Genomic DNA, 12,280 nt, shown 5'->3' on the forward strand with positions numbered 1-12,280 from the left:
AGGCATGAGTCAGCACCTGGCCCACATTAAATTTTGAAATCTATTGGAAACTAATTACCATAATTGCAAGAATCTACAGGAGGACATTAGTGTATTGGAAACTATCTCAAATAAATGACAGTAAATATGCAACACTATATTTTATTTAAAAGATTAGTCTTAAAGTATTATAAGATGTGAATGATATATTTCAAATGATATGCATTCATGGTAATTTTTCCTTAACATTTATAACAAATGCTTGCCCCCTCCAAAAAAAAATCCCTCAGTTGCTAGTAAGCTAATTATTATAAGGACTTTGTTAGTAATGAGTTTGTATAATATTTTAAGTCTACATACACCCTGAAAAGATGATCTGGGATTTCTGAAGTAATATTGTTTTCCTGAGTTATGGTAATGAATCCACATTTGTTCGTTATCATTTCTGCTCCCCTCAGGCACATTATGAAAATGAATGTTCACATTTCCATTAGAATACTATGGTTTACAAAACAAAATTTAGATATCCACAAGCACGTATAAAGAACAGGAAACTGAAACAACATAGTCATTGTCCAGATTTAGATTCCAAATGAACAAAATGATTTCATGAAGATGTGTGCTACTCATTTTGGGTACTGGTTGTTCATGCCTATCATCCTTGCTACTAAGGAGACTGAGATCTGAGTTTCATGGTTCAAAGCTTAGCCCAAGGCAGTAAAGACTCTTTATCTCCCCAAAATGCTTAACTTCAAAAAAAAATGCTGAACGTTGGGCTTGAACTCAGGGCCTGGGTTCTGTTCCTGAGCTTTTCAACTCAAGTGTTCTATCACTTGGGCCACAGCTCCACTTATGGCTTCTTTGGTAGTTGATTGGAAATAAGAGTTTCATAGGCTTTCCTGCCCAGGCTGCCTTATAACTGAGATTCTCAGATTTTAGCCTCCCGAGCAGCTAGGGAGGCAGGCATGAGCCACTAGTGGCTGGCTTGTTCAATTTCCTTCACAACTGAGCTTCCTGAACTGGAATTTTGTGTCTTACACCTGTCATCCTAGCAACACAAGAGATTGAGATCTGAAGAATAAGATTCAAAGACAGCTCAGGCAGAAAAGTCCCTGAGACTCATATTTCTTCTTTTTTTTCCATAAATTTAATTATTTATTTAGGTGTTTAAGGTCTTGCACTAAATTTTTACAAGCTGGTGAACACTGACAAATTGTTTCTCCCACAGAACTATAACCACACATTCCCAGACAGTAAAATATAGTTGAACTAAAAATATACATCACCATTTTATCAATTATATAACACAAATTACCAGGTATCCAAATATTAAGTTGCACAGCTCAAAAGGCTTATAAAATTTTAGATATCTGCTCAATTTCATTAGCAGAAATCTACTTTTCTTTTTTTGCAAGAGAGGCTTGGAAGTGAAAGGGGGAAAAATTACAATTCAAACCAAAAATAAGGTGGTAAACAACTTCTAAGTATGGAAAATAATACAGTATCAGAAATCTTATGATTAAGAATCTTAGCTAAAAACAAAGCATTATACTTTTAAAAATATTTACTAAATTAAAGAGCATATTCTACATGTTCTGCACAAGACAAAAGCAACATTTTACTAAAAGTATTCAATAGCTCCCTCTCATCTTTTTTTTCAGGCCCTCCCTATTAAACTGCACCTCAGAGTGCAAACATTAAATTAACTGTAAGGCTTTTTTGTCTGGAGACATTATTAAAGACATGTGCTTCTGTAACAATGAAGACTTTCAAAATGGATGTTTCCAATAACAGCATAAAGACATATAGAAAGACATTAAATAATCACCTTAAGACTTGGTTAAAAAAAAAGTATTAATGGTTACACAAACCTGATGTATGAATGTGGGAGATGTAAACACAAAATGAGTAGGCAAAAAGCCACAGAGGCCCTATAATGTTTGAAATGACTGAAGGAATGAATAAAACATACAGGTCTAGAGTCTGAAATTTTGGTTCTGAATGGTATTAAAAATATACAAGTATTGTGCTGGATATTTTGGCACGTAATCCTTCTAAATTTCTTATATACTGATAAATATTCTGGCATGGGGATAAATTTAAAAATGTAACTCAATGATTTTTAGGAAAGGTCAATTAATAAGATGCTGAACAGCAAGAATTTTTTTTTCTACTTAGAAATAGATCCAAATAGGTCCAAATAGATCGATAAAAACCCAAACAGCAATTGTGTCAAGCTTCTAGCCTGATAAACTGCTTTGTGATATTCCTATTCACTAAACTTATTCACCAAACCAATATTGTTGGCTAATATGTATGACAAATTAGGTTCCATCTCAAGTTCCATTTCTGAGACAATGGCACCAGTCACCCAGTTTTATTGAATGCAACAGTTGTTTCTGTGACCGTTGGCGTCTTTAAAGCGTAGCCGCATTTTAGGTCGGTACTTTTCCAAATAGAGAAGCTGCTTGCTGTTAAATGCTCCACGCCGCTTTTGTCTTATGAACTGTACTGCATCTTCATATTTCATTCCACCTTCAATTAGTGCCAGGGCAACAAGCACTGGAGCTCTCTCAAGGCCTGCAACACAATGCACTGCAATACAGCAACCAGGTTCTTCACGAAATTTTATTTTTACAAGACTTAACAAGTCATCAACAATCTGGTTAGAAGGTGGTGCGCCATCATCAAAAGGCCAATCGAGAACATGGATTCCTTCTTTCTCCACCAGAGTAGTGTCATAAGTTGCTTCACATACTCTTACAATTATGGTAACTCCATACTTCTTAAGTTCCTCAATAAACTTGTTTAAGGTCGCATTGGTTGGATTGTGTGTAATAAGGAATCTCATGTTCTTGTACGTGACTTCCACAGGAGCAGGGCGGTTCATTCGAGCCATGTTAACTTACTTAAACACTCGATAGGGTTATGAAAGAATTTAAATTTAAATTTAAATAATTTAAGAATTTAAATTTAAAGAAAGAATTTAAATTTAAAATTTAAAAATACAGGAATGATGCAAAGAAACTGAACTCTACTTCAATATACTCCACTTAAAATTCTCAGTGCTTTATGAAACTGGGAGTAATGATAAATGAAATGAACCTCCTATTGGGAAGTAGCAACTCTTCAATCCAGTAAAACTGAGGCAATAGAAAGCAAGTGCACTGAGGTTTACCCCATCCAGGTCAGAACTCTTGGAAAATGCTCTGCAGATTGCAATTCAACACGTCTGTGTCCAGGTTAACCACTCTTGCAGGGGCTTCTTGGTGGAGTAGTAATGGATTTCTAGAGTTCACTTGTCTGCATAGAGGTCGTGCTGTGCCTGGCAGCTGCCCTTCAGAAACTCCATAAATATGTGACCAAGAACACCACAGAACTGAGGAATATGTCTACTCATTGAAGATTGTGGCCTAATCATACAGCCGGTCCCGATGCGGCGGCGACACAGGCAGCGGCGGCGGCTGCAGGGCAGGGGGCGGAGATGGTCGTCGTGGGGCGGCGACGGCGACGGCGATACGGGCGGCGGGGAGACACCACACTACCATGCAGTGAGACTCACATTTCTAATGAGCTAGAAAAACCTGGAAGAAGAGCAGTAGCTCAAGTGATACAGCTCCAGTCTTAACAGATATGAAATTAAAGGAGAATGCCCATGCCCTCAATTCAAGCCCTGACATTGGCACATAACAAAAGCAAATAACAACAAAACTCCTGAGCTGCTTTAGTGCATTATCTCATTGGTGAAAAACCTTTGGAGACAAATATGTTACATCCAGTCCTGTTTCTGAAACTGCAATTCCTCCATGAATAGTGACGGAGTTACTTTTATATGCAGCTGTGTCTTCAGTTCCTTAACATACATTCCTGTAGTTAATCCTGTAGTTAACCTATGTGTGAAGTAGATAGGATGATTTGTAACTTAATGGTAACATGTTAAGTATCACAGAGAAAAAGCTGAATCTCATTTTTGTAGTCTTCATGCTACATAGAGGGTTTGATGAATAATCAGGAAACTGTGGAATAGAGTCTGAAAACATGGTGGAAATGGATTAAAATTGCACTTTGCAGCCAAGTCCCAGTGTCTCATGCCTGTAATCTTAGCTACTCAGGAGGCTGAGAACAGAGATCATGGTTTGAAGCCAGCTTCAGCAAAAAGGTTTGTGATATTTTTATCTGCAATTAACCACCAAAATCCCCAGAAGTGAAGCTGTGGCTCACTTGGTAGAGTGCTAGCCTTGAACAAAAAAGCTCAAGGACAGAGATTAGATCTTAAGTTAAAGCCTTAAGTTAAAGACTGGTACACACACACATAAATTCAGTTTCCTAATTCCAGTTTCAGTCGTCTTTCCATTGCTCTCCTGTCTTTAGTATTTCCCTGTGGCAGTAAAAATGTGGATACTTTATCAGAGTCATTTCACCACACAAGTGAAATGATCACTAGGAGCTCCTATCTGAAGCTAGATATGCTGAGATGAGTACTTTTTTTTTGTCTGTCATGGGGTTTGAACTCTGGGCCTAGGTGCTGTTCCTGAGCTTTTTTGCTCAAGATAGTGCTCTACAACTTAAGTCACAGTGCCACTTCTGATTTTCTGGTGGCTAATTGGAGATAAGAGTCTCATGAACTTTCCTTTCTGGGCTGGCTTTGAACCATGATCATCTGATCACAGCCTCCTTACTAGCTTGGATTACAGGCGTGAACTACCAGCGCTTGGCACGAGTACATTTTTACTTTACTATTCCATCACTGAGGTTACATAAGTAAAACAGGCTGTTAATTGTGTGTGTGTGTGTGTGTTGGTACTGATCTTGAACTAAGGGCCATGCACTCTTTCTTAGCTTTTTCCACTCAAGGCTGGCACTCCATCACTTGGTCTGTAGCTCCACTTCCAGCATTTTTCTGGTTAACTGGAAATAAACCTCTCTTAGGTTTGTTTTTTCTTGGTTGGATCCAAACTGGATCCTCAAATGTCAACCTCCTAAGTAGCTAGAATTGTAGGCATAAGCCACCAGTGACTGACAAGTTATATTTTGACTCCTTGGAAGTGGTGCTGTGGAGGAAGCATTGTAAAATACAGTCAGACCCCCCCTTAAATAAGCAGTTATGAACAGCAATAATCTTAAGAAATTATTAAGAAATTATGACTATAGGATGAAGTTGCTCATATTGCCCTTGCTGGAGGCAGTAACAATGTCCTTTACTTTTGCTCTCAAATGCATACCTCGAAAAATTTGAGCTTACCAAAGAAGTGATGATTAAATGGATTAAGGAAGCATCAAGTTATCAGAACAAGAAAGATTTTAATTTATATTTTGTCCTCTGGGCTAATGCTGGGGGCAATCACATATTCTATTACATCATCTAATATGCATGACTTTTAGATTTTCCTTTTATTGCCTCATTTGTTTGACTTTTTTATCTCACATAGAGTCCTATTATTTCTTTTATTCATTCTTTGTATCACTTTTTCCGCCTTTCTTGTCAAAGTGAAGAACAGAAAGGTGACAGTTACATATGTAAGTCAGCGAGTACATTTCTTGTTCAACTTGTTACCTCCTCATTCATTTTTCCCCAGCCTTCGACCTCCCCTTTTTTACCTCTTCCCCCCATGAGTTGTACAGTTGGTTTACACCAAATGTTTTTTTCCAAGTATTGCTTTTGCAATCATTTCTTTGTATCCTTTGTCTCTCAATTTTGATATTCTCTTCACCTTTCTTAGTTCTAGTACAGGTATATACCATATCCAGGGTACTCGGGTGAGATACAGTGGTAGCGGAGGTGCAACCACAGGAAGGGAATGTGAGAGACAAAAAAAGATACAATTTCACATAGTATGTTGAAAATTATTACAACAATGATACAACGTATGTTTCCATAACATGGAGATCATTTCACTTAGTATCATCTTATGTGTTCATAAGGGAATAGCTATAGGGCTATTGTGATCTTTTGCTGTGACTAGCCTAAACACGTCCTAATTATTCCACATGAGGGAAACCATAGAGTCCATGTTTCTTTGGGTCTGGCTCACTTCACTTAGTATAATTTTTTCCAACTCCTTTAATTTCCTTATGAATGGGGCAATGTCGTTCTTTCTGATAGAGGCATAGAATTCCATTGTGTATATATACTACATTTTCCTGATCCACTCAATTACTGAGGGGCATCTGGATTGGTTCCAAATTTAAAAATGAAAATTGTGCTGCGATGAACATTTTTGTGCTGGTGGCTTTAGTGTGGCCTTGCTTGTAACCTTTTGGGTAGATGCCCAAAAGTGAGGCTGCTGGGTTGTTGGGGATCTCTATGTTTAGCCTTCTAAGAAACCTCCATACTGCTTTTCAGAGTGGTTGAACAAGTTTCCATTTCCACCAATAATGTAGTAGGGTTCCCTTTTTCCACATCTCCTCCAGCATTTGATATTGTTGGTTTTCCTGATAATCGAAATTCTTACTGGGATGAGATGGAATCTCAATGTTGTTTTGATTTGCATTTCTTTTACGGCCAGTGATGTAATGCACTTCTTGGCCATTCTTATTTCCTCTTCAGAGAAGTTTCTTCTAAGGTCTTTAGCCCACTTGCTGATGGAAGCATAGGTTCTTTGAGGATTTGTTTTGGAGAAATTTAATTTCTGAGTTCTGCATATATTTAGATATGAAGCCTTTGTCCATTGTATGGCTGGTAAAGAACTTCTCCCAATCTGTAGGCTTTCTGTTTCTCTTGCAAGCTTTTTCCTTTGCCCTGCAGAAGCTCTGCAGTTTGATACAATCCCATTTGTCCAAACTTTTTTTTATTTGTTGCATTTCTGGGTCTTTATTAAAGAAGATTTATGCTGTGCCTAGGAGCCCAAGTGTTTCTCCTATTCCTTTTTGTATTTTGTTTTCTAATTTGCTTTTTGATCAGTTATTTCACTTCCCTCCAGGACTACAAATGCTTCACCTATTTTATTTCATTTTTTTTGTGCCAGTACTTTGACTTGAATTGAAGACTTGGGCAATATCCCTTAGCTTTGTTCCTCAGGGCTAGCCACTGCACCACTTGAGCCACACCTCCAATTTGGGTTTTTTTATTTTTATTTTTTTCTTTTCTGCTTGATTGGAGATAAGAGTCACTTGGATTTGTATGCTCAGGCTGGCTTTGCACTGCAATCCTCAAATTTAGCCTCCTGATAGTATTACAAGTATAAGGCACTGGTGGCAGGCTTGCTTTATGGTTGTTTTTTTTTTTGTGGGTCTGGGACTCAAACTCAGGACCTTGGCACTGTGCCTGAGCTGCTTCTGCTCAAGGCTAGCACTCTACCTCTGGAGCCACAGCACCGCTTTTGTCCTTTTCTGACTTTCCTGCTCAGTCTGGCTTTGAATCATGATCCTTAAATCTCAGTCTTCCTGAGTATCTAGGGTTACAAGATGTGAGGTTTTTGGTATTTTACAGCTGATTTACATAAAGTTTCCTCCAATTCTTTATTATTGTTAAAGTGGATTATTTGGGTGTATTCATTGATTATAGTCAATGTCTTACAGGCCGGCTCATGTTTGTAATGAAAAAAATTTTTGTTGGTCATGGGGCTTGAACTCAGAGCCTTGGTTTTATCCTTGAACATTCTCATGCTAGGCTAGTACGCTACCATATTGAGCTACAGGTCCACTTCCAGTTTTCAGGTAGTTAATTGGAGATAAGAGTCTCACTGACTTTACTTCCTTGGGTGGCTTCTAACTTTGATCCTCTGTTCTCAGCCTCCTGATTAGCTAGGATTACAGAAATGAGCCATCAGGCCTGGAATGAAAACTCTTTGGAGGTTATGTTAGTCTCTGCAGCAATCAGAGTGACTTTATTGTTTTTTGGTGTTGACTCTGGAACAGGAGCATCTTAGAAGATTGGGATGTCTGATTTTGAAATACATGCAAAAAACACACAAAAAAAAACAGTTAAGGTGCCCACACTTGGATATTAAATTATAGTAAAATTTCAGATGTCAAGGCTAGTCTTAAATCTTCTTTCTTTGCACCTACTGTCATTCCTTAGTTATAACAACTTAAAATTAAGATAAATAATTTGAATAGAAATAAACAGAAATGGTTTATAATAGAAGTCAGCACAATGGAGCGACCAAGATGGCCTTTATAAATTTTTTGGTCTGTCATGGGGCTTGAACTCTGCAACTGAGCACTGTAGCTGAACTCTCAGCTAAAGTCTAGCCCTCTACCACTTGAGCCACAGCACCACTTCTGGTTTTCTGCTGATTAATTGTAGATAAGAGTCTCATAAACTTTCCTGGCCAGGTTCTTTTGAACTGTGATCCTTAGATCTCAACCTCCTCAATAGCTAGGATTAGAGGGGTGATGTTGGACCCGGGTAACTGCAACCATAGTCAGGACACGGGGGATGCAGAGGTTAGTGGACCAATGCACACTTTATTTTAGCAGGGCCGGGGTTTATATAGGGTCAGAAATCAATTCACAACTTCAAGGGTAAAATTAATACAGAAAGATATCCATATCAATACAAAAGTTGCATATGTTGTTACTGCAAAGATGTCTCTACTACAAAGGGTGTCACTACTACAAAGGGGTCAACACTACAACAAAGGATCAAATCAGTCAAGGCAGAACTCTAACTATCACCTAGTTACTATTTCCCCAAGACTAATTATCTTAGACCATTGACTTCCCTATTTACTGTAAAAAGCTTTTGCTAGAGCATCTGGGCAAATAAGTCTCCCCAGGGAGGCTCTATACAGGGGGGAGAATCACATGACAAAGTGGTTTCCTTTGGCCAACAAACACAGGAGACTCTTTAATGAAGATGTTTCCCTATTGGCCTATTAGTTTGCTAATAAGGCATCAGAATATATGTGCCAAGGCTAAGTCCCCCACTGGTCAGAGAAATTATTCTCCCACAGTGTGAGCCACTAGTGCCCAGCTTCAGGATTTTTTAAAAAAATTTTTAATGTCAAACTGATGTACAGAGAGGTTACAGTTTCATATGTTAGGCATTGGATACATTTCTTGTACTGTTTGTTACCTCCTCCCTCATTCCCCACTCCCCCATCCCCCTTTTCCTTTCCCCCCATGAGTTATTCAGTTGATTTACACTAAACAGTTTTGCAAGTATTGCTTTTGTAGTTGTTTGTCTTTTTACTCTGTGTCTCTCCATTTTGGTGTTTTTCAGTGACACGTACATAGGGAAAAAGATTTTGAATATCTGTTGTGTGTGTGTGTGTGTGTGTGAGTGTGTGTGTGTGCGTATCTACATGTGCCTGTACTGGGACTTGAATTCAGGATCTAGATACTCTTAGAGTTTTCACTTACAACTGGCACTCCACAACATGAGCCACATCTCCATTTCTGGCCTCTGGGTGGGTAATTGCAGGTATGAGTCTCAGTGACTTTCCTGTCTAGGCTGGCTTTGAACCGTGATCCTCAGCCCCCCAGCCTTCTGAGTAGCTATGACTACAGGTATGAGCCACTAGTACCCAAATTCTGGGGATTTTTTAACAGTAATCTGAAAAACATTTCTTATGAGATAGCTAGGAGGTTTCCTCATGCAGATGCCATATTCTGTCCTTGACATTCAAAAGCAGCCATTCTGAGGGCCTGTGTCATTCATTGGGACCTTTGACTGTGCTGGCATTTAGACCCTAGATGAAGCTCACTATTCCAGCTCAACCAATGTTCTATGTGTGTGTGTGTGTGTGTGTGTGTGTGTGTGTGTGTGTGTGCTAAACACACATGGGAATCCAAATGCTCCTAAATTTGGAATTTTCTAAGAACTAGCAAGAAGCCCCAGTGAAAAATTCTACAGTTGACCTCATGTGCCAAACTGAAGTCAACGTGTGCGTGCCATGACAATGTCTGATTCCCTTCTGCCTATATGAATCAGATATGTATAAAACAAGTGAATTTTCTGTTAAGATGGTTCCAGTTCTAAAGATAATTCATTATGCATATGAAAATATTCTAAAATCTGAAGGAAATAAAAATACTGAAGAATTCTGGCCTCAAGCATTTACAAAAGGGATATACAACCAGCATAATCCATCTAAGTATTTAAATATTTAATTACATTCATATCTCATCTAATATTTCTCTTGACCCCACTTGCATGGGAAGCCTGAGTTTTCTTAACTGAGGGTATGTTATAAGGGAGTAGGGTGGGATGACAAATCATGTACATTTGTTTTTTGTCTTAGGCTTAAAAATGACAAGCTTATTGCCATAATTATATGAGCAGGATGCTGTTGACTCACACCAATGATCCTAGTCATGCACGCAGAAAAGTTCTAAGTATCATAGTTCAAAACTAGATTGGGCATGGAAGTCTATGAGACTCTTATCTCCAATTAACCACCAAAAAGCTGAACATAGAGCTGTGGCTCAAGTGAGAGAGCATTAGGCTTGAGCACAATAGCTCAAGGACAATAACTTCTGAGTTCAAATCCCAGGAACCACACGAAAGAAAGAAAGAAAGAAAGAAAGAAGAAAGAAAGAAAGAAAGAAAGAAAGAAAGAAAGAAAGAAAGAAAGAAAGAAAGAAAGAGAAGGAAGGAAGGAAGGAAGGAAGGAAGGAAGGAAGGAAGGAAGGAAGGAAGGAAGGAAGGAAGGAAGGAAGGAAGGAAGGAAGGGAAGAAGAAAGAGGAAGGAAGGAAGGAAGAAAGGGAAGAAATGAAGTGAGGGATGGAGGGCAGGGAAGAATACAAAAGGGAGGAAGGGAAGAAAGGAAGGGAGGGAAGGAGGAAGGAAGGAAAAAACAAAGAAAAATACATAGAATGTATTGCATTATACAGTGAATAAAAAATAGGGCTGCTTTGGAAAACAAAATGAGAAGAATTATTTGTGAGAAAGAAAGAGTCTAGGGTCTCCATGTTGGAGAAAAAGAAGCAACACATAACTGGAATGAATACAACATCCCCAAGCCCCATTAAAAATGTCAACAAAGAAATTTAAAAGTGCATAATCCCATAAAGGCTAAAAGAACAGAGAAAGAGAAAAGAGCATATGAGAGATATAAGTAAAGTTTTAGAGGCTCCAAAGGATAAATCTTGTAGCTAATTTAGCAGACGAACTACTAAAACCTACCTTGCTCTACAGCAAGATAAACAAAACAGTTCACAGTATAGAACCAGAGCAAGCCTTAGATTCAAATAGAAGGTATGTTTTTTTGCTCACTATGATCAAGTGTAAGATGTTTGTTTTGGGCATCAAGGGTGGAGGTGAAACCAGAGGCCCAGCAGGGAGGATTGGCAAATGTTTACATAGGAAGTAACCAGCTACCAGGCACCAGTGTCTCATGCCTGTAACCCTAGTTACTTAGAAGGCTGACATCTAAGCGTTATGGTTCAAAGCCAGCATGTACAGGACACCCTTACCTCCAGTTAATCACAGAAAAAGCTAGAAATGGAGCTGTGGCTCAAGTTTAGAGAGCTAGCCTTGAGTAATAAAAGCTCAAGGACAGAGCTCAGGCCCCGAATTTAAGCCCCAAGATTGGGAGGGGAGGATGGTAATTAGCCAGGTTCTTTGATTTGTACTCCTAGCTCCTTAAGAGGGTTACATCTAAAAGTGGCAGTTTGAATCCAGTCTGGGCTGGAAAATCCCTATGACTCTTATCTCCAACCAATTAGCAAAAAGCTATAAAGGGAGCTGTGGCTCAAGTGGTAGAGTGCCAGCTTTGAGTGGAAAAAGTCAAGAAAGTGTCAAAGGCCCTTAAAGACCCAGTACCAACACAGGCTACACACACAGACCACGTATCCAGATTCCTGTTCCCTCTACAGTACAGCTGGCTGGTTCCTCCTTCTGCACCTTGAGAGGGGACTAAATATTTCTTATGTGAAAAATAAGACCCTTTGAAGTGAGTAGGAGTGTACTGGAAGGAAAACAAGCAGATGAGGTTGAAAGAGGTAGGTCGCAGGCTGGAGGAAAGTGTCTGATGTGTTGAAAAATTTACCAGCAAAGGTCCAGTCCTGACAACTAAGCTGACACGAGGGAACACAATGAAATGCACAGAACAGGACAAGTTGGGGCAGGAAAAGGGACCTGCGCTGAGGAAATCCAGAACAGTTGTCTTTGGAGATTCTGAAGCCTTGGAGCTGAAGAGCACAGCAGAGAAATGTCAAGTTTCTGTTGAAATCAAGAGGTGTTCTTGCTTTGGACTCTTAAGCATCACCAGGGCTGTGAAGAATGAAGGACTTCTATCACAAAAGGAGAAATACAGGGCTGGTAGACACATGAAACAAAAAAATGTTGAGACACACATACTCCAAGGAGATACACATACAAAAAATGAGATGTTTGTTCCAACTAGAAATTAG

The 12,280-nt window shown here is 39.0% G+C and overlaps 1 protein-coding gene across 1 annotated transcript; it reads right to left on the bottom strand.

Moving 5' to 3' along the window:
• Positions 1 to 2,262: 2,262 nt before the first annotated feature.
• On the bottom strand, positions 2,263 to 2,898 carry LOC125356400 (protein tyrosine phosphatase type IVA 1-like). Its single transcript, XM_048352837.1, has one exon. The coding sequence runs from the start codon at positions 2,876 to 2,878 to the stop codon at positions 2,357 to 2,359; it is 522 nt and encodes a 173-aa protein (XP_048208794.1). The 5' UTR covers positions 2,879 to 2,898; the 3' UTR covers positions 2,263 to 2,356.
• Between the last annotated feature and the right edge of the window lie 9,382 nt (positions 2,899 to 12,280).

This window comes from Perognathus longimembris, chromosome 8 (genome assembly GCF_023159225.1).
Source record: "Perognathus longimembris pacificus isolate PPM17 chromosome 8, ASM2315922v1, whole genome shotgun sequence".
Taxonomy (NCBI): Eukaryota; Metazoa; Chordata; class Mammalia; order Rodentia; family Heteromyidae; genus Perognathus; species Perognathus longimembris.

What these genes read in the sequence shown, in the direction of transcription:
- LOC125356400 (XM_048352837.1), bottom strand. Translation starts at nt 2,878, where the DNA reads ATGGCTCGAATGAACCGCCCTGCTCCTGTGGAAGTCACGTACAAGAAC.